This window comes from Littorina saxatilis, linkage group LG1 (assembly GCF_037325665.1).
Source record: "Littorina saxatilis isolate snail1 linkage group LG1, US_GU_Lsax_2.0, whole genome shotgun sequence".
Classification (NCBI taxonomy): Eukaryota; Metazoa; Mollusca; class Gastropoda; order Littorinimorpha; family Littorinidae; genus Littorina; species Littorina saxatilis.
Genome location: NC_090245.1, coordinates 52,490,583 through 52,513,241, shown reverse-complemented (window position 1 = coordinate 52,513,241; position 22,659 = coordinate 52,490,583). Strand labels below are relative to the sequence as shown.

The 22,659-nt window shown below is 41.4% G+C and overlaps 2 protein-coding genes and 1 long non-coding RNA gene across 3 annotated transcripts in view; 1 reads left to right on the top strand and 2 right to left on the bottom strand.

The window, feature by feature from the left end:
- LOC138978369 (ras-specific guanine nucleotide-releasing factor 2-like) overlaps window positions 1-4,788 on the top strand; it is a 5,077-nt gene extending 289 nt beyond the window's left edge. Inside the window, exons 2-4 of the mRNA XM_070351126.1 lie at window positions 218-335; window positions 1,237-1,305; window positions 1,705-4,788. Of these exons, the coding sequence (XP_070207227.1) occupies window positions 218-335; window positions 1,237-1,305; window positions 1,705-1,821 (304 nt within the window). The 3' untranslated portion in view covers window positions 1,822-4,788. The remainder of the gene's footprint in view (window positions 1-217; window positions 336-1,236; window positions 1,306-1,704) is intronic.
- Window positions 4,789-11,316: 6,528 nt separating this feature from the next.
- On the bottom strand, window positions 11,317-22,547 carry LOC138973712 (HCLS1-associated protein X-1-like). Its single transcript, XM_070346442.1, has 7 exons — window positions 22,386-22,547; window positions 20,973-21,130; window positions 20,448-20,620; window positions 18,390-18,453; window positions 17,534-17,682; window positions 14,369-14,522; window positions 11,317-12,562 (listed from the first exon to the last, which is right to left on the bottom strand). The coding sequence occupies exons 1-7, from the start codon at window positions 22,454-22,456 to the stop codon at window positions 12,420-12,422; spliced, it is 912 nt and encodes a 303-aa protein (XP_070202543.1). The 5' UTR covers window positions 22,457-22,547; the 3' UTR covers window positions 11,317-12,419.
- Window positions 11,317-22,659, bottom strand: part of LOC138973722 (uncharacterized) — a 38,836-nt gene continuing 27,493 nt past the window's right edge. Inside the window, exon 2 of the long non-coding RNA XR_011458118.1 lies at window positions 11,317-11,623. This is a non-coding gene — a long non-coding RNA (uncharacterized lncRNA). The remainder of the gene's footprint in view (window positions 11,624-22,659) is intronic.

The following is a 22,659-nucleotide window of genomic DNA, read 5'->3' as shown; positions in this document are numbered from 1 at the left end:
CCCACTTCACTTTGTGAAACAGGCATGCACTGGGGTCGAACTGTTCATCTAGCTGTTTGTTTGTGTGTGTGTGTGTGTGTGTGTGTGTGTGTGTGTGTGTGTGTGTGTGTGTGTGTGTGTGTGTGTGTGTGTGTGTGTGTGTGTGTGTGGGTTTTCTTCACCTGCAATCATTGAAGTCTTAAAAGCAAACCAATGATTCATATCCTTCCATTCTCAGGTGTGACCCTCCCTGCATTCCCTACCTGGGCATGTACCTGACAGACCTGTCCTTCATCGAAGAAGGCACCCCCAACTTCACAGAGGAAAAACTCGTGAACTTCTCTAAGATGCGGATGGTGAGTCCATGCCTTTTGAAGAAGTCCATGCCTTAATTTGAGTAGAAATTTTCCTACAAACGCTTACATTTTTTGTTGCATGTTCATAAATGGTCTGTGCTCAAGGAAAACCTAGGATGCTGAATGATTTGATTTCTATGTTTAATTTGATAGGCCAACAAAAAAAACAAGAAAAAGGAATTTATAGCCAAAGGGAAATGCATGAATGTGCAAGATATATTTGCTAAATTATTTCAGCTTTATTTGTGTTTCCTGTTCATTGCCTTGAAGTTTATTGACTATATTTTCCCTTTCTTCAGTCAAACCATACCATTGTTGTTTGTTGAAAGTTTACCTGTACCATACTTTCATGCAGGACTATAAGGCGCAACTTTTTTCCTCAACTTGAACCCCTGTGCCCTATTGACCGGTATCACCTTGTGTATGACTAAAGAAGAGTACACATGGACCCACATCGCTATACAAAGAAACATAACACGCCCTCTCTTGTGATATATGCATGTTTCTGCTGCCATCACACTGGCAGAGTTTCCTCTCAGACATCAAACGAGTCGGTCTCATAGGTAAAACTCAGTCATTGACCCAGGGTAAGGTCAGTGTCTGTAAACTAGGGCAGGCAGCTGGTATCAGCTGGAAAGTATAGATTATTGACCCGAGGTCACAAGCCAACCCATGTATTACAATGCACCTGCCTCCGATCTTACGTACCACACATGTGGAGCAAAATATTTCCATTATGTATTCTTCCTTTGATATTCAGCCAATACACTGGAAGCCCCTATTGTGTGGATTATTCTCATTTTTACCTCAGAAGTAGGGGTTGCACCCTTTATAACGAAGCGCCTTATAGTCCCAAAAATGGGGTAATCCAATTACTGATCATTCTTTTTCTGCCTTTCAGATTTCCCATGTTATTAGGGAAATCCGCCTTTTCCAACAGACATCATACAAAATTGAACACCACCCAAGAGTAAGTAAACCTGTACAGGAATTGAGTGGCTCAGAATTTACTGCTTGTAACTTAATTGCTTGAAACAAAATAACAGGTACAACAAAAATTAAATACAGATATGAAAACTCATTTTGAACTTTGTATTATGATGAAAGGTTCTTTTGGCATCACGAGTATATGAGAAACTACTGCTGTGCCATGAAACAGCCTAGGATTTCAGAAAAGAAATGTTATGTCATTTTCTAGCTTCTTTTTAGCGAGCCTGCATTGTATTCTAATGGCATAAGTGAAGCTGTGGACTGTGTCAAACTGAACCTGACCATATAACCTTTTTGAGGTGGTTTAAACAAGTGTTTATTCAAGAATTTCAAATAACAATACCGCATACACATGTATAAAGTAAGATTTGTTTTTCAGGTGACAAATTACTTGCTGGACCCCACACGGTTGTACGATGAAGAGCAGACCTACAAGGCATCGCTTGAGATTGAACCCAAGCTGTCCCGCCTGTCCATGGCCACCAACCCGTCATGAGGGCTGCAGCACCCACAGGACAGCGTTGGACAACCGCGGACATGCGTACAGGACGTCCCAAGCTCCAGCAGATCTCTTATTCTCACCTTCACACTTGTTCAGGCAACCGCGGTGTCGTCATGTGTGGTGTTCCTGTCACACCGACACCACCGAATCTTGAACCTGTGATATCATGCGGTGATGATGTTCTTACACCAACTTTGGACCAGGATGCATAACACACACTGTGGAGTATTGTTGTCATATAAAAAAAATTAAAAAACACCAGTCCGAGGTCTGTCGTTGCTATTGTGGTGTTATAGTGTCCGTAAGACACCGGTCCAAGGGCTTTGTGGCTGTATTAGTGTTGTGAAGACACCAGTCTAGGACCAGAGTGGCAGTGTGTAGTATTATTATCAGGGCGCAGGTCCAGTATGTGTGTTGCAGTGTTAATGGAATTCGTGAAGTACCAAGGATCTGTGCGAGTGTATGTACGACCAAGGTCTGCAGCGCTGTACGAGTTTTGGCATTACCTCGACAAGGCTCGGTGATCTGTTACGGTGGTTTGTCTGACGGCACAATTTGTGACAGTTTCTGAAGTGCTATTCCTACACCATGAAGATGTATGTTAGAGATATGTCTCACACTCTACCACTGTTGCAATATCATTGTTTGTGTGACATGTGTTAAGCCTGGGATCTAACTACAGGTGGGTCTATGTGTTAGGCACACACAAGCTTAAAAGCGTTGTCTCTGGCACAACGTGGCAATGATTCTGGACAGTGGTGGACCTTGACACAAGATGCGCCTGGTTTTCAGTGTTCTGGTTACGTATGTCTGCCCCTGGCTCACAATAGTGTAAACAACGTCATGTGAGAATGGGGTGACATCCACAATAGTCATGAGCTAGTTTATATAGCATAATTTATGTCGGGATACGGTCACCATAAACTCGGTGTGTAATTTTAGTGCTGTTCAAAGTCTATGATCTATCTACACAGGCACAGTTTTTAAGATTTCTCACACTGTTAGAGTGGGATCTTTGGTGCCAGAAAGTGATTTACCTAGTGTGAAGGATCTACGACAGTATGTGAACGGACCTTGTTTTAGTGAAACCAGACCTGGATCTGTAGTTGAATCATAACAGGGTCCCTAACAACATTACAATGGAATCCACAAAACAAAAAAATAAAACCAGAATTCTGTGAAACAGGTCTCCTTTAACCCAAGGCAGAATGCAGTCTGTTAAACTGTTAAAAATGCAATCTGATACACCAATTGTCTGAATGGAATGTAATATACACTGACTAAATGGAATCTGCAGTACATTTGTCAGAAGGGAAAGGACAACTCTGCAAAAGCTGGATGTTTGAATTGGAGCTTTATTACCCCAGTTGTTGCTAACATACACAAACACCACCTAACACTGCCACAGTCAATGACTGACAGATTTGTAAAGGCATGCTCTGCACTGCAAGCCTGGTGTTTGTGAAACAGGACTTGAATTTGTCCCCTCCCCTTCATTTTCCTCTTGATTACACCACTTTCTGTGTCCTGCCATCTTTTGTCCTGCTACATTACCAACAGAAACAACCTGCATCATTTTTTGGGGGGAAGTATACTTCTGTGTAGAGCAGAAGCAGGCCACTGTGTTACTTGTTAGAGCGGCAGTGAGTGTCAAACTCCCCTGTCACTGCAATGAGTACAGATATGTGATAGGTGTTGTAACGTAGTTGGCTCATGTGCAGCACGTTCGTTTCATGTGTAAGCCATTTGGGATTATTTTTCCAGGGGAGGAGTTTATGTGGTTGCACTTGAATTATGTACAGTTGCAACTGTCATGTGATCATTTGTACATGGCATCCTGCCCCTGGCGTGACCGACTTGATGATGCATATCCGTGATTGTTCTTATTCCGATGTTTCATTTCAGACTCGTGTACAAAGCTCATAACCAGTGTCATTCACCCAAACCAGTTCCTGTCCAGTAAGATGTGTATGAAATGAAGGAGATTGTATGCTGTGGTCCACTTGTTATTGTGATTGTGATAGCATACACCAACATCACTGAATTTCTCTCGGTAATTTCTACTGTCTCTTTTTTCTCTCCTGTGGATTTGTGAAGATACGTAGAGTGTGTGAGTTGTGCTGTACCTAAATCATTCCATGTTGGGCGAGACAAGGGACTGCTATGTGAGACGACGTACAGGATGCCTGGCAAAGAGTGGGTTAGGCATGTTACCAATCGTGTGTTTTGCCATTGTGTTGAGGATTGTATGCTAGTTCTTCCAGGAGTTGTTCTTCTTGATACACGTACCAGCCACCACAACAGCTGTTTTAAAGGTGTTTTAGGTGGCTCGATCTTCTGCATTGACTTTTGGGTTATCAAAAACAAACCACAACTTCGTAGTTTATGATTGTTCAGGTTTACACTTGCACGTATCAAATTCCTTTATACACGTTACACCAAATTAACTCCTGCTAAACCTTTCTTTGATGTACATGTATTGCTTTTCAGATTTAAAAACAATTTCTTTGAAAGGATACTTTTGCAGACTGACAGGTCCATGGTTTTCATCTCGTCTGCATGTTTCTTTGAAGATTATGTCAATATTATAACTTTAGATATTTGTTTGTTTGTTTGTTTGTTTTCAGTTCTTTGCAGCAAAACTGTTCAATATAATTGTAAGACAATCTACTCAGCACAGCTTTCTGTGCCTCAGATACCATGAAATGTTTTAGATCAATATTTTACCAAATAAAAGACATTAATTTTCAGCAGTAAAAGAGCCATGTCATGTCTCAAGCAAGAGAAAGACTCTGTGAAATAAACAGAGTGCTGCTGATCGCGTCTAAGCAAACAGTGAACCCGAGCAAATAGTTATACAAATTTGATAACATACATGAAGTACTGATGTGGTAAACATTGCTGTCAAAGGTGCAAGAAAATCTTCACTCCTTCATCCACACTCTTCCTGCTTTGCTGGGTCACAGGAAGCCAATTAACAAAGCATCATTGAGGTACTGTGCGCTAAAGGGTATTGCATAATGACACCAAATTTACTGGTTATGATCATTTCTGCCCCATCCCCCCCTCCCCTGTCTCTCTCTCTCCCACTCTCAAAACAGCAAATTTGATGTTGCAAGGTTCTTTTGACCACGAACAATATTAACTGTCAATAGGCAGCCTCTTAGAGAAAAGGTCAAAAACCAAGTGACTTAAAAACTTTGCTACAATCCCTGATGTCTGCAGAACTTAAATATGTACTGCCTGTACAGAAATATTTTGCCTGGGAATTAGATATTCAGCTGAACTAAAATCTGAGTTACCAGATCACTAACACACTGTTCAGAGTTTATGTAAATTGCTCTGCAAAATTCTGGGATGTTGCTGTGACTTGTTCCCGGCTAGCCGTGATGTCCATCACAAACACAGCTGTTGCTGCGATCTTGCCACAACTAGGTTGCAGCAACCCTCGATGCTGGCGACAACTTTGCAGCTAGTGGCGAATACCCGCCACTTGCTGCAGCGATCTGTTTAGATTGCAGCAAGGCTGCCACCTCACTGTGACTTTTCTTTTCTGCAAAGGTGTATTCGACGAGATCACTGTTGGCGTTTGTGGGCACTCATGAGTGTGTATTTAACTGAGGTTTCTTTTGCTGAGTGCGAATACAAGATGACACACTGCACTTTGTCAGGCAGGAGGGTATTAAGAGAGATATTATAGGCGCCAAGCACTCTACCATGTTGTTCTCACAGTCACATCATCTTCAACCAGCGTAGCTCTTCATAACCCTTCATTCATCAGTCTCTGTGCAGACATCTTCATGATCCTTCAATGCCCATTCTCTTGGTGGACTCGTTCACATTCTGATGTTATCATGACTTGTTCTTTGTGTTTGAGATAGCCAACGACTCGGTGCTACTTTTCTAAAACGGGTTGACTGGATTTAGCGTTCAGTTGCTGGATCAGTGTAAAGTACAACACAAAGCACACTGGTTGTAGAGTTGTTTGAACCTTGTGTGCCGCATGTCAAATATTACAATTATTCCCTTGGATGTACATGTTCTTATTGACTTTCCCTAATTACACTTTGTCATTGCTTTGTGTTCAACCTTTTTGAAGAATGGGGACAGGATGTCAGGCAGTGTCTGTATGGTCTTCAGCATTTTTTAAGTTGTAGTGATGCTGATTGTAACGGGGAAAGGAGAATTGGTTAACAAAGACCTTCTTTTTTTTTTTTAAATGTATCAGATGCTTTTGCACGTGCATACTCTCGAGCAGATGCAACACAAAAATGTTTGCCCAACAACCATAACAAAAACAAAAATTACAAAGAAAAACAAATTGCCTACAAGTGAACATGTTCGTATGATTGACAGTGTTATATATATACACCAAGAAAGAACGATTGGTATGACCCATTAAGTCACTGGTATCAGTCAATTATAATGAATAATGATGACTTTTGATGTTGATTATCAGTGAGGAGGGAAAAGGTGTGAGAACATCAACTGTGGTATCAAAATTAAAATTGTACTTAACTGACAGAGGAGCTGAATTAATTTCTCTAAATTTGAAATAAACTATTTGTTAAATTTACTAACCTGACTGCGGTAGAGATGGGAAGAGTCTCAACTTGATTCATTCTTTTGCAGTGAAGAGAAAGTTCCTTTTTAATCTTCCTTATATGGTGAATTCAGTAACTATATCAGCATCAGAGTTTATTATATGTTACATTTCAAGGTAACTGAGGGCGGGTTGATATACTTAATAATGTTGTTACCATACTGTTGCAGTTCCTCTTTTTACCTTGTGTTTTAGATATACAATATCTAGAAACACACCAAAGTTCTATTCAATACTTTACAACAGTCGTGCTTCAAATCACTTCGTAAAACACTGATGATTTAGATTGATGAAAATTTTATTGGTTAGGTAATATTCCCGGATTCTTTAACAAACTATTTCTATTTTTGGATCTAACGAATTCGAGCTCATAACTAATTATTCTTGCATTGACAGTCTGGTTTATATCGAACTGAACTTATCTCAAATAGGCAGGTTAGTTACAAAGTCCGAATGTCCTGATGGAAAGACTGGATTCACATGATGACAGTAGCAGTGACGAACTTGATGAAGATCACTTGGTGATGATGATAATAAGTAGACGAGCTCCTCTTGCTCCTCGCTGGCGGAACACACTGGTGGCGTAGCTTGACGGCTCACCCTTATTCCAGCGGATCCTAGACGCTCGAACCCCTGGATCAAAGGTAATACTTGTTATTAACAACGGTATCCTATGATAAAGGTTACTTTTGACTTATTGCCCCTTCTTCATGTCGGGTAGTTCGCAGTTAAACCAAGCATGGTTACTGAATAAAATACTATATGCCGAACTAACTTGCAGCATGTACGTTTATGATTATCTTCATTAAACATTCTAAAACAAATATATGCGATATAGATATGTGTGTATAATAGCTGTTCCTTGATGGACGCTCGATATTATAACGACACCTTACCTTCTTGATGCTCCGTTTGAGTAGGACTAAAGAACACTCCTTACTTGATGGACACTTCATTTACGGAATAGCTTACCTCTTGATGCTCCTTTCCGGACACGACTATACGAGTCTGTGCGGCTGCGGATTACATCTCATGGCCTTGGGATGGCAGCTCGGATGCCGGCGGCTTTCCAACGGTGGTTACAACAGGATTCTTGTTTCGACTTGCTTTACGGCTTGCTTTACGGCTCGCGCAAATCTTCTTTCCATTTCTGGCATTGTCCTGTGTCTTGTTTCCCACTTATAGCCTATTCAGAACCCGGCAAATAGAGCGACGGTAATGGCTCTAGTTCTGTTCCATTAGCGGTTCAGTTGCCTTCTCTCCAATGACTGTTTGCATTCCCACAATGCAGCTCCATGACGCGTGCAGGTTACGTAAATTCTCATACTAATGACGCAGTAATGACGTCGATTCAACATGTAGATTCTCATACTAGTGACGAAGTAATGACGTCGTTTCTACATGTCTCCAAGGTCTCGTAGACTCTTACCCTAATGGCGCAACAAAAATATTTCAGTCTCGGCTAAACAAGAGTTGTTTGGAGTTGAGTCGTAACACATACTTTTCTGCTTGCGTTAATTGTACAGCTTTTTGAGCAGCCCGGTCTCCTTGAATATCTCCGCTTTATAAAAATGTTGTATTATTAGTATTATTATCATTATGAAAATATAAGTCAAATATACATAAAACTATTTGTATTCACATACATGTATACAAATGAAGCAGGCAATACATTGGCTGTCTGACATCCTGCCCTTTCGAGTAGGATAGCTGTTATATAACACTCAATCGTCTCTCCGGTGCATATCATCCAGAAATTTTGAATCATGATTCCACATATTATGACCAAGACATTAGCAGTTAATTCGTATGCCACATTGCACATCTCTCTCTCTCTTTGTGTACGTGTCTCAGTAAACATAGTACATTTGTATATTATATTACACAAGCCTAATTGTAAAATGAACTGCAATTAGCAACAACAAAGTGTGGATCTATTTTGACTTGTGGCTGTCAAGAATGAAGCTATGCCACACAAAACTCTCTCTCTCTCTCTCTCTTGTATGTTTTATTTTTTGTAACTTTTGCATGACTACTATAGAGTATGAAAGGGTGCAGAGATCTTACCTGGAAATTGTATGAGACTGCTGCTTTTCTTTGCATTGCAGTTGTGTGTGTGTGTGTGTGGGTGTTTCTTTGTTGCATCAAGCAAGGGTTAAAATCTGATTGGACTTCACAAACTTGTTGGAATGGACATCTTAAAACTCTTTCAAACTCTTTGCACTTGTTGATTTAAAGTTGGAGTATGTCCTTTAGTCCGGCTGTCTGACTGGCAGGCATGGCTGGCAAACTGTATGGCTGGCTGTCCATCTGTCGACTTGCCTGTATCTCTGCGTCTGTGTCAAACCACTTGCTAATTAAATGTGAGAAGTTATTTAACAAGACACAGTGTGGCTAGAAAAACATTAAAGACAAATTTCAGACTGTTCGCACTAAGTAGAATATACATTCCATAATCAATTTCAGCTGACTTGGGCGACTTGCACATTATTTTTTGTAGGCTATAAAACTTTCTGTCACAGGAAGAAATTAACATTCCATGAAGCGGAACTATTCGAGGTGTTTGAACATTTTTATGCATGTACAGCAGTACCTGCGATGTGTGGACCCTCCCATGAGAGGACACCTCCCTTAAAAGGACACCTTCTCTTGTCCCTTTTTCTATTATCTCTACCAAAGTATACCTGTCATGAAAGACCACCTGCAATGTAGGGACTCGTTTGGGTGGGCCCAAGGGTGTCCTTTCATCACAGGTACCACTGTACCCAATTATGGTCTGTTTCTGATTTCTGGTTAGTGCCCAGTGCATTGCATTGAACTAGACACTCAACATGTGTTAGTTTTCTGAACAGACTCTGTTGTTTCTCAATGAAACACTTTGTGAATGAAAAGTGATTCTTTCATGTGTGAGTGAGTGAGTGAGTGTGTGTGTGTGTGTGTGTGTGTGTGTGTGTGTGTGTGTGTGTGTGTGTGTGTGTGTGTGACAGATTGACACTTAAAGACAGTAAAATAGTAGAGGTTCAAATGGGAGTTAGTGGGCATCTACGTTGTATTTGAGAAAGATAGACAATGCGTGAGAAAGAGAGAGAATGAATGGGTGTTTGTGAGAGCATGCTTGTGAAGCTGTTCGATTTTTGTATCAGTTTCGCAGTTTCTCCACAGTTTGGCATAAAGGCAGGTTCTACGACCTTACTTGTTACTGATGCTCATCTTTGTGTGTCTGACAGAGATACACGATTGAAAAGAGAGAGTTTATGTGGATGTATGTTGGTGTTTGTGTGTATGCATACATGTGTGTGTGTGTGTGTGTGCAATATTTCTGAAGTCGGAGCACAAAGCGAAAGTCTGAGTTTACATGGATCCTCATCCACTGGCGTGTTCTGTCAAAATAAAAAATAAAATTCCAGATTTGTATCTCTGAACGACGGTGAACTGTATCATACTGCCCTGTGCCTCACTCTCTAACACAAACGGACACTCTCCCCTGAGACAGCGCTCAACTCGAACACAATGACACACTTATTCACACTCCGTGGCGGTCCTGGCCATTAAACAATTCATTCCAATCATTTGTTCATCTAGTGATCGTTATTTGAGAGTGTCATTTTTTCATAATTTGTTATTCATCCTCTTTTTTCTGGCTCCAACCAGCCACAAAATCTGCAGATAATGGCTCGTTTGTTGGATATTTAATACATTATACTGCGTACAAGTACCGGTACTTGTATGCAGCACTATGTTGTGTTTTGTCAAAGGCGATCACTTTGTTTGAGAGGAAAGAAACATCTTCGCATTTTCATTTCTAGCCTTCAGGTCATCAAGTTTTTTCGAGTGTCTGTGCATTTCAATGTTCCCCATTTTATGTGTCTTGTTGGTTGGTTGTTATTGCTCTGTCTTCAGTCAACATTCATGTTATATCATTAAAGAAGAAAATGTTTTATCTGAAAGTTTAAAGTTCATTAAAAGGCTAAGTATTGAACTGTGCTGGATTTCTGCTCTTTATATGCAAAGAAAGGGAGGTGTGTGTGTGTGTCAGGCATGGGAATTGTCCGCCGAATTTTTTGTTTGTTCCGCCGAAAAAGCAAAAGTATCCGCCGAAAAAATAAATGGGGGAGGCAAAAATGGTTCTAAAAACTGAATATAATAGCAAACTTGGAGCTAAGATGACACAAAAAAATTCCGCCCAAAATGCCCCCAAACCCCCCTAGCAGGGCTAGGCGCTGTCGACTTTGCTATTACTTACAAATGTTCAGCCTTTTTTACTTTTTTCAATTCCCATGCCTGGTGTGTGTGTGTGTGTGTGTGTGTGATTGATATCTGTAGTATGTCAATCCCCCCCCCCCCCCCCCCCCCCCCCCCCCCCCCATTTCTCTCTCTCTCTCTCTGTGCGCACGGATTATTCATACGTGTACAAGAATTGGTGCTATCTGCATTGCTCAGATTAGCATTAATCACCTGCCCAGTTAAAAAAAAATGTCTCTCCTCAGTCTATTTATAAAGCTGCTTTCAGAAAACTGATCAGCGTGAGAGACAGAGAGAGATGTCTATTAATAAAGCTGTTTGCAGGAAACCGTTCAGAGAGATTAAGAGAGAGAGAGAGTGAGGGGGTACTTTGTTTGTCTCTCTTTGGTCTGTTTATAAAGGTGCTTTCAGAAAACTGATCAGCATCAGAGACACAGAGAGAGAGAGAGATTGCATCACATTTAGTGTACTGGTGGTCGAACACACGGCTGTCCTCAGTGACTTGGTCTTGCACACACACAGTTTTGTTTTACAGAACTAGCCTTTGAAATTCTGGAGCAAGACCACAGTACGTATAAAGCTTGTGACTAGAAAGCTTGGAATTACAGGGAATAAGGGTGCTCAAATTCACACTGAGACACAGCTGATTTTTGGGGTCTTTATTTTCATGTTGTTACCATTATACAACACCGAGTTTACTTTTCATGAATTTTTTTCTTCAAGTTGTATTGTCAACAGAGCATACACAGCAAACAGACTCAAGTGTTCAATGTGGAAACTATCACACGTAAATTCAAAATGATGTGACAATGGTTTGGGAATTAATTCAAAATTATTTGGGGGTTTTCTGGTACAGAACTCTAAACACAAAGCCTTATCTTTACTTAATTCAAGCAACTTGGAATAAAAAGATGTCCAACATTAAAACACTACAAGCAGCAATATTCCAAACTGAAGCACTTCTGAAGCTGGACAATATGCTTTTAAATAAACAGTAAACACAATTAAACAATCACACATGCACAAAATGAAATAAATACATGCAAATCCACAGCTTTCACAATATTCTTTTGATAGAAAACCATGTTGCCCTTCTTCAATCTCTGTAAACAGAATTCAAAGTTCACTATGGACTTGATTCCCTTTAGATATCAAACCTTTCATGACAACCAGCTGATTTCAGACATGTATTAGAAAATCAGAGTGCATTTTGACTCATAATTATTCTGCCCTAAAACACTCAAAAGTTGTTAACTGTATATTTTTTTCTCACACTATCAATTGTGCATTAAATGCAGCATACACACATCCACACACACGCAGGCAGGAACACACACACCTCTCCATCAAGCAAATGTTAGATTTGCAGACCAGCCCATTTCATGACTAGTTTTTGGTATCTACACACTATAAAACCTGTTGGCAGATCAAACACATACACTCTGTCACTGCATACACCATAGCAAGGGAAGGCGATATAAATCAAGTGGTTTAAACTTGTTTGACACCCGTGACACTCATTAACATAAATGTGTGTGTGTGTGTGTGTGTGTGTGTGTGCACGTGCATGTATGTGTGCGTGCACGTGCGTGTGTGTGCATGTGCGCACCTGGTGGTTTTTTTTGGTAACAACAAAGACTACTTTCAACAAATGTGTGCATCAAAGTTTGCAAACGGCAATGCATAAAGTAAATTTTCACCACATGAACAAACCCCCCAAAAGTGTTTTGTGCACTGTCACTACGTACTAGAATCCAAAGAATTTCCGGAAAATTCCTCTGTTTTCATCTGAAAGAATGCCCCTCTTTCTTGGTGAAGTTTTCACAGGGCAGTCTGGTTCTGTGAGAATGTTCTTCCCAGTCCACTGTTGATCAAACTGGGTCAGTTTTTCTGCAACATAGCAACCAAGATTTCTTGCATCAAAGAGAGTCTTTGTGTCCATAAAAAGAACGGAAAGACAGCTATGAGGAACAGTAGCACTAAATAAAATAAAAAATGCCTGTATTGTGAGTTGGGACATTAAAAACAACTTTCCTCATACATGTATAATGAATACTGTAAATGTAAGTTTTGGAAACAGCTGGTATTCTGTCCGGTGCGAGAGATTAATTAATAAATTAACCGTTGCTGCTTGTCTAAGTTACAATTAGAAAAAGCTCTGTCAACACAAAACATTAATACTATCATGTAGCACAACTTGGAAAGGTACCGTACTTTAGGGACTATAAGGCACAACTTTTACCCCTGCACCCTATTGATCGCTATCGCCTTGTGTATGGCTAAAGAAGAGTCTCGATGTACACACCTCGCTATTAAAATAAACAGAACACTCCCTCTCTAGTGAAATGCATATTTCTGCCTCTTTGACCTGGACAAAGTTTCCTCTCAGACATCAAAGGTGTGGGTCTCTCATAGTAGAAACTCTTCTACTACGGTCATTGACCCAGGGTCAGAAGGTCAGTGTCTGTAAACTAGGGCAGGCAGCTGGCATCAGCTGAAAATGTGGCCATTGACCTGAGGTCACAAGACCAAACAGCTCTCAGAATGCAGACTCTTTGATCTCACCGCACATCCTGGAGAAAACGTATTTCCACTCTGTACACTTTCTTTGACTTGTGGCCAATACACCCGAAGCGCCCACTGTGTGGATTTTTCTCATTTTAACCTTAAAAGTGGGGGCTTGCGCCTTTTACAACAAAACGCCTTGTAGTCCCGAATATACACCTGAAGAAAACAAAAATTCATACCCTAAGCAGCTGGTTAAAGAAGACAGTCAAATAAAATGAAATAAAAGTGGTTGGCCACTATCCAGTGCAAACATGCATGCCTCCAAACCATATTTGTTTGATTGCTGATCAAGCCTACTGTGCTTCACCATTAACCCCTTCACTGCCCACCCCGTATGTAATACGTGGTCATTTTTGGTTTGTCGTACGCCCATAACCGTATCTCATACGTGGGATTTGTGTCACCAACATTTCAGGACATTTCTGAAAACTAAATGGGAGGTAACCACTGTCCAAGTACTTGTAGGGGTTCTAAACACAGTTCTTTCCCATAGACCGTTCGGATAAGTTACTATAGTTACTACCACGTTCTACCACGTGTTGAAAACTGTGTTAGCATTCTCGCCATTCACAATGGCGGCCGAAAGTCAGACCTCAACTCGTAGACCTGTTTTCAAGCGATACAGTGTTCTGGAAGCTCTACAAGAAGTGATTTATGGATTACCACACAGAAGAATACTTTTATGGGCTGTAATGTGAGTACCTGATGTTTGACACCAGTTTTAGCAGTGTTTTGTGTGGTTTTACGTGCTGCAATGTGTGTCACTGTGTGTGTGTAAGTCCGGAAACTGTAATTTTTGACGAAAAGGGTCATTATATCAATTTTTACTATAACAATCACAAACAAAGTCCAATGATCATGTCATCCTATAATAGCCAAGGGTATAAGCAAAACACATGCCAAAGATCTAAGAGATATCTCAATAAATGATCGAGCAGTGAACAGATTAGTGAACCTACCGAAGAAAGCGAAATTTTGCCCTGGCACACAGCAATACCAAAATGCTGTTATATTGTGGCAGTGAAGAGGTTAACTGACAGCAAAAGTCAATCTGCTTTTTACATTTAGTGAAAATACAGACCACTCAAAATAGTGACCAAAAGTTGCTTGATGAGTTCTTCTTCTCACCTTTATCAATATTGTTATAAGTCTCGTGTTTTTCTTCACGACCTTGGCTGTCCTTGATAGTCGTGACAGTATGAGAGCTGTCGCCCACTCTCCGTGTCACTGTTGTCTCCTCTCGTCCACTGGAATCTCGCACTGTGCGTCGTTCTTCTACCACCTGCAACAGAAAAAGGTGTCAGAGCGTACGGAAAAAAGTCAGCAGAGAGAGGATGAGATTATATTTCCAATCATATGACACAGCTTATATCCCTGAGCAACTATAAAGATATGAACTCACAGGCATGCACACTTGCACACACAGGGCTTTGATCATCTAAAACATTTGCAAACATATACACATTCACGTAAACACAACTACAAACAGAATTTTCTCTCTCCCTTTCTTCCGCACAGACACAAACACTACCCCCCGCAGGTTAGGGGGAAGAATTTACCTGATGCTCCCCAGCATGTCGTAAGAGGCGACTAATGGATTCTGTTTCTATTTTTACCCTTGTTAAGTGTTTCTTGTATAGAATATAGTCAATTTTTTTTTAGATTTTAGTCAAGCAGTATGTAAGAAATGTTAAGTCCTTTGTACTGGAAACTTGCCTCCCAGTAAGGTAATACATTGTACTACGTTGCAAGCCCCTGGAGCAAATTTTTGATTAGTGCTTTTGTGAACAAGAAACAATTGACAAGTGGCTCTATCCCATCTCCCCCCTTTCCCCGTCACAATATAACCTTCGTGGTTGAAAACGACGTTAAGCACCAAATAAAGAAAGACACAAACATACAGAAACAAACAACTTTCATAAGGCATAATTTTATTTGAAATCATTATACGTAACTAATATGAACTGTATATTGAAAGACTAGATGAATACCCGCTTCGCCGGGTACGGCTGCGCCGGGAAAAAGTCAAGCCGAATACCCGGCTGTGCCGTGGACCCGGCTTTGCCGGGTGTACCCCGGCAAACGCACCGCACGAAGGAAGGGAGATAAACGCGCAAAACACTGGAGAAGAGTAGTGACCTTCTAAAAATAGTATAACGGGAATATGGATTGAGCGTTGTCAACAGTGACCTTCTAAAAATAGAAACGGGAATATGGATTGACGCCACACGAAGGAAGGGAGGTAAACGCTGAAAACACTGGAGAAGATAAGGAAGAGTTACTGGAAATGGATCCAGAGAAAAACCAAAATCGGTTCAGCGCTGCGCGCTGAGAGCACGTGTTCAAATATCTCATCGATGAGGTTGTGTCCGGGATGTAGCTGAATATGGCCTCCAAATTTGAAAAAGATCGATCGAGAACTTTGGCTTGGCATCGCGGACAGACACACAGACAGACACAAGTCGTATATATATATAGATAGAAGGAGCCTTCCTACACTAAGAGAAAAATTGCCAAAAATAAACACACAAAAACAAGCAAAAAACAACAACAATAGCATCAAAATCAAACCACCATCCCAACACATGACATGACACAACTCAGAGCCACACTGGCTAGTACAATGGAACCCCCCTTTTAAGACCTCTAAATATCGGACAAATTAGGTCTTAACAAGAAGGGCAAAGCCCATACGACTCACATGCTTGACCTTGACCTTTACATGACCTTGACCTTCAGGGTCAAGGTCAAATAACTAAACCTAGCAATGACATCATACACTAAGAACTGCTTTACACATTTTTCCTACCAAAATACATGTGACCGGTCAAGGTCATCCAAGGTCATGCAACACAAAGCTGTTAATTCAAGACATAGGAAGTACAATGGTGCTTATTGGCTCTTTCTACCATGAGATATGGTCACTTTTAGTGGTTCACTTCACCTGCCAAACGGTTATGTGACGTGTCTAGTGTGTTGGCGAAGTGTCTTGTGCTTGTCACTTCTCGCTTTCAGCCCTCACCGCTGGCTAGCACCGTCTGTCCTTTTTAGGACAATGCGAAAAGAGAGCAGAATGCGTCAGTCTCTCCTGCCAGTACAATAACCTCTCCACAACAAGCCCTATGTAGTGCCTCCATCGCGGCGACAGGCGTAAACTGGGTACCGCAAGGCCCCAGGCTAGACTACAAGGACTCGGAGGAGGTTGGCCCCTAGACGTGCGGCATGCGGGCCCACCGGTGTGTGGAAACGCCCAGGTGCCCACGAACCAACCTCCAGCTATGGGTCAAATAGCCGGGCAGGATAGGCTCGTCAACCCTGGCAGGCAGCTATCCTAAGAGAAGACCACTCTGAATTCAAAACGAGGGTAGAGGAGGCTCATCATCCATGGAAGGAAACTCGTCTAGGAGAAGGAAAACTCCGAAATGAAACCCACGCAGTCCCTCGAAGACGGAACGGCACTGGCCTTTTTTAGGCGGGGAGCAGACCGGGTGCCTATGCTACCCTCGACAAATGGTTGTGTCATCAACGAGTGGTTCACTACCTTATTTTGGTCACATTTCATAAGGGTCAAAGTGACCTTGACCTTGATCATATGTGACCAAATGTGTCTCATGATGAAAGCATAACATGTGCCCCACATAATTTTTAAGTTTGAAACAGTTATCTTCCATAGTTCAGGGTCAAGGTCACTTCAAAATATGTATACAATCCAACTTTGAAGAGCTCCTGTGACCTTGACCTTGAAGCAAGGTAAACCAAACTGGTATCAAAAGATGGGGCTTACTTTGCCCTATATATCATATATAGGTGAGGTATTGAATCTCAAAAACTTCAGAGAAAATGGGAAAAATGTGAAAAATAGCTGTTTTTTAGGCAACATTTATGGCCCCTGCGACCTTGACCTTAAAGCAAGGTCAAGATGCTATGTATGTTTTTTGGGGCCTTGTCATCATACACCATCTTGCCAAATTTGGTACTGATAGACTGAATAGTGTCCAAGAAATATCCAACGTTAAAGTTTTCCGGACGGACGTCCGGACGGATGTCCGGACGGACGGACGGACGGACGGGGGGGACGGACGGACGGACGACTCGGGTGAGTACATAGACTCACTTTTGCTTCGCATGTGAGTCAAAAAGGAGGGAGTCTTAAAATGGGGGTAAATTTACAGAGGTTATGAATAGAAAGTTTAAGAAAACAGGGTCTTAAAAGGATATGACAACACTTCTGCATGTTCCCACGATGAAAAGGAACCAAACAAAGCATGATGCAAGCAGGACTGACAGTCTTACCCCATCAGCTCCAATGACAGTCTGAATGCGGACGCTGTTGCTTCTGAAGGAAAAAGGGTGTGCTGGCATCAGTTCCCTCGAAGGTTCTTCTTTCTTCTGCTTGAACAGGTCAGCAATTTCTGCACTGCTTGGGCTCTTCCCATCCAGATCTGTCAGGGGAAAAAGAAGTTGAATAGTCAGTTGATACCAAGCATGGCTGTGGTGGCCTTGATGATAAGGTATTAAGACTATAATCACATACATAAACTGCCCTGAAACTTTCACTGTGAACTTAGGATCTTTATCATGCGCATGCAGGTGTTCGGTCACTGAGGAGAGTATGCACAAAGTTGACACAAAGAAATAAATATCTTGCCGAACCCTGGATTCGAGTAGTGGCAAACTGATTTCGAAGCCAGTAGCGCTTCCGACTAAGCTATCTCCCAGTCCTTCTTGTCATGCAACAGAACACAGCTGACCAAATGCATGTATGCTTGTTCTTCATCCACAGTGATCTAAACGTAACAATGTGTAGTTTGTTGTTGTAAATATATTTCTCTTATCTTGCAGTCATGTAAAAATAAGGTTTCATCACTGAAATAGGGGGACGGGAGGCTATCCAGTCACACACCCTGAAGTCCCCCACATGTCTATCAGAATAGCAACATTTCATTCTGTTCACAGATGGGCAACTTTTTCTATTGATGTCACTGTTGCAGACTGATAGTGGCTGTGTGTAGGCCACCTTCTCATCTTCGTCTGAACAGGTACACTGAAAAGTTTGCCTGTCAATAAGAGCTGACTGTCCTTCTCTTCCACTGAGAAACAAAGACAACAACCAAAGAGATAAACAACAACAGCATGGTCGCAAACTTACCTCTGTCTATCCTATCTTCTGGGTGAACTCTGTTCCACTTAGGTAGCTTGGTAAATTGATCTATCTGCACAACCACACACACACAAAGTTTACCAACGTACTCATATAGATTGTGGGGAAAAAAACCTTTTCACATACAATACTCATGGGTTTGTTTGTTTGTTTGTTTGCTTAACGCCCAGCCGACCACGAAGGGCCATATCAGGGCGGTGCTGCTTTGACATATAACGTGCGCCACACACAAGACAGAAGTCGCAGCACAGGCTTCATGTCTCACCCAGTCACATTATTCTGACACCGGACCAACCAGTCCTAGCACTAACCCCATAATGCCAGACGCCAGGCGGAGCAGCCACTAGATTGCCAATTTTAAAGTCTTAGGTATGACCCGGCCGGGGTTCGAACCCACGACCTCCCGATCACGGGGCGGACGCCTTACCACTAGGCCAACCGTGCCGGTATACTCATGGGTGGGACTGAAAAATGTCATGAATCCTGAAGAAGAACCAACCTCAACCGAACCGAAAAAAAAAGAAAAAAAAAAGAAGAAAAAAAAAGGCCATAATCGAATCCGGATTTCCGGCAGAATCCCACCCATGAATACTACAGAGATCATCTATTTACATCCAGATGAAAACTGCTTTTCCATGCTAAAAATGGTAACTGTTCTGGCAGAGATGTGTTTGTTCCTATACTGTGACAATATTAAAGTTACCATGGGCCAAAGACCTCCCAGTGTCAATCTCTGGTTCCTTTTTCACCAAAGCTACAGAATACTTAGAGTACAAATTATGGGCTGAAATTCAGATGACGTTAAAAAAGCAGTATACATAAACAAAACAGTATCAAATGTACAAACCAACCTGCCTAAGACTGGTTTCAATCGCAAAAGATGAAGAGATTAAAACATAAGTTTTCCCAGTCATATTCTTGTTCTTAAAGGCACCCTTCTTCTCGTGTAAACTGTTTGGCTCACCGTCTCAGATCTGGCAAAGGTTTTACAGTGGAACCCCCCTTTTAAGACCTCCATAAATCTGAGAAAATTGGGTCTTAAAAAGGAGGGAGTCTTAAAATGGGGGTAATTTTACAGAGGCAATGAACAGAAAGTCTGAGAAAACAAGGTCTTAAAAAGGAGGGAGTCTTAAATTGGGGGGTCTTAAAAGGGGGGTTCCACTGTACGTGGGATGACTATCCCTCCACTCAGTGCTCTCTGTGCACAGTGGGATTTGGGGGATAAATTGCATGTACAGTGGAACCCCCTTTTTAAGACCCCCCCCAATTTAAGACTCCCTCCTGTTTAAGACCCTGTTTCCTCAGATTTTCTTTTCATAACCTCTGTAAATGTACGGTACCCCCATTTTAAGACTCCTTCCTTGTTAAGACCTGTTTTTTCTCAGATTTTTGGAGGTCTTAAAATGGGGGTACCGTACATTTATGAAATTCAGTCATAAAAAAAATTCCACCTCATCACAGCAAGCAGTCAGGGTGTTCTTCTTCTTCTTCTGCGTTCGTGGGCTGAAACTCTCACGTACACTCGTGTTATTACACGAGTGGAATTTTACGTGTATGACCGTTTCTACCCCGCCATTAAGGCAGCCATACGCCGCTTTCGGAGGAAGCATGCTGGGTATGTTCGTGTTTCTGTAACCCACCGAACTCTGACATGGATTACAGGATCTTTTCCGTGCGCACTTGGTCTTGTGCTTGCGTGTACACACGAAGGGGGATAAGCCACTAGCAGGTCTGCACATAAGTTGACCTGGGAGATCGGAAAAATCTCCACACTTAACCCACCAGGCGGCCGCGGCCGGGATTCGAACCCTCGACCTTCCGATTAAGAGGCCGACGTCTTACCACCCCGCCACAGCGCCCGTCAGTCAGGGTGTTGAATTTGTACATGTGACCAAATGGAGGGATGGACTTATCCCATCATGTAAAATGGACAAATCTGAGATTATGAGCCAAACTGTTTTCACAAGGAGTGTGCCTTTAACCTTGAAATTAGCTTCAACTGACACTTTCACGGATACATCAATGAATGTTGTACACAGGCTTTACCCAGTCAGACAGGATGCCAAAGTTAGGTCCTGGTGATGAGAATCCTGGAGGTTCTGTTTGCTGTGACGATGGAGGCGTTGCTTTGTCGTCTTTCAGCATATGATCACGAGGGTTGGACTTTGACTTAGAAACTCTCTCCTCCCGTCCATCAGACAGAGCTGGAATGCCTTGATCTGCAAATGAATCAAAAATATATTACATGAATAATAAAAATATCTGTCTATTTTTCATGTCAGCTGTTTTTCTCAATATCAATCACCAATTTGTGTGTGTCCAGCAAAAATACTAGCAATGGAATATAAACTTAATATTCATCCCTGTTCTCTTCCCTAGCTCTTCCTCTGTAGAGTTTGTTGATTACCTACACTTTCACTGTAGTTTCAGGTTTCATATCAATCACAAACAGAACATGTTCCTAAAATCAAAGAAAAAAAACAACAACAAACAAACGCACACAAATCAAAGAAAAATCTTTTCATAGGATACCAGCCCCCACTTTTGTTTAAATCTACTAAGAAATCTTACCTGAAGGCTCTTGGGGAATGCGGAAGATGCGGAAGACTTCTCTCATCTGCTTGTCCATCTCTTCCATCTGTTGCTGCATCTGACGCTGCATGTCATCAAACATGTCTGCACCATGGTGGCTCCCATCTGACCAGCCATCTCCCTGCCCAGGACTTGGACTGAAATTAACGCACACGTTTGCATGTGACAGCTTTCTGCCTGCACTGACCTATATATATATCATTATATGTCACAGCATTCAAGAATGTATTTATTTACACATCCATAGCTTTATGTGAACTTTCATTTTGCACATTTACCAGGTCCTTCCTGATGTTACTTTAGCATGTCAACCAACAGACCTTGAAGTTAGCTATTTTCATCATGAAGAATAAACTCGGCTATGTGCAGTGAGAAATTATCAGGAAACGTTTGTCCTTTCCTGCCGAGTTGTTTATTTGCAACAGTCAATGTAACTTAATTAGTTCCAAAACGAAGAGGCATAATCAAAGAAGGCCAACAACGTATAGGCTTTTCTTGAAAACCCCAACATGCAAAGAATTTTAAACTCTTTTCAGATCAATGAGTTTCTTCTGTGATTCAAAAAGTGGATGTAAATGTAATACTAATAGAAATATATATACAAATAATTTTTAGTACTTAAAATAAAGACACATTTTGCACGGTAATAAGTGATTTTCCAAAAATGATTATTTAAGTATGAAAGATGTAGATGAGTATAATTTATATCCTGAATGCATACCCAATATATATGATAAAATTTTGAAAAATATTGATGGGACGTTTGTGGGCTTCACGGCCACTGCATTATCCCCACAAACTTAAAGGCATATGTACGCGCTCCCGTGTTTACAAAGTGTAGTTTGCCCATAATCGATGTCAAACGCACCATAAGACCATGTAATGACGATATGTCGCCATGCGCGGACCATATACATGCATTACAGCTTGTTTTAGAGTCTCAAAAACTTTGGATGTAAACAAAGACGCGGAGTTATTTCCCTTGCGTCAACGCTACCTCTGTTGGCAAATCTATAAATAGGACGATCCAGATCAAAATGAAAATTAACATATCTCAACATTGAAGGGGTCCTAGACCACAATATTTTGCAGGGAACTTAATTTAGCATGTCTCCAGCTGTTGGTAAAGCAATTAGCGTGTATAGTCATCGAGTACATATGGCTTTAACTAAACTTCACACACACACACACACACACACACACACACACACACACACACACAAACTATGTAGATCATTTAATCACCTCATCTATGTATATATCTTCATTTATTAACTGTGTGTGTTCTTGCATGCACCCACAGGACTCATGTCAAGTTTTGTGTCTGCATCATCTTTGGGTTGCTCTTTGCATCTATGCAAAATTTATGCTGCTAAAATACTTCACACTCACCCCACTCCTCCTTCACCAAATCCTGGGAACGGCCCTCCAAAAAAACGTTTGAAGATCTCATTTGGATCCATACTGCAACGCGAAGGTTTACATTTCAAGTTCCAGAACGTTACATCAGAATGTTATGATTTTGTCCGCCGGAAGTTGAATTCAAGATTTCTCTAAGCACTACCTCCCTTTGGGGAATCCCCGAATTTGGGATCCCAAACAGTTGCAAACCGATAGTCGTATCAAAAGAAACTTATAACTGGCTTCAGCCTCTGATATTAGACAA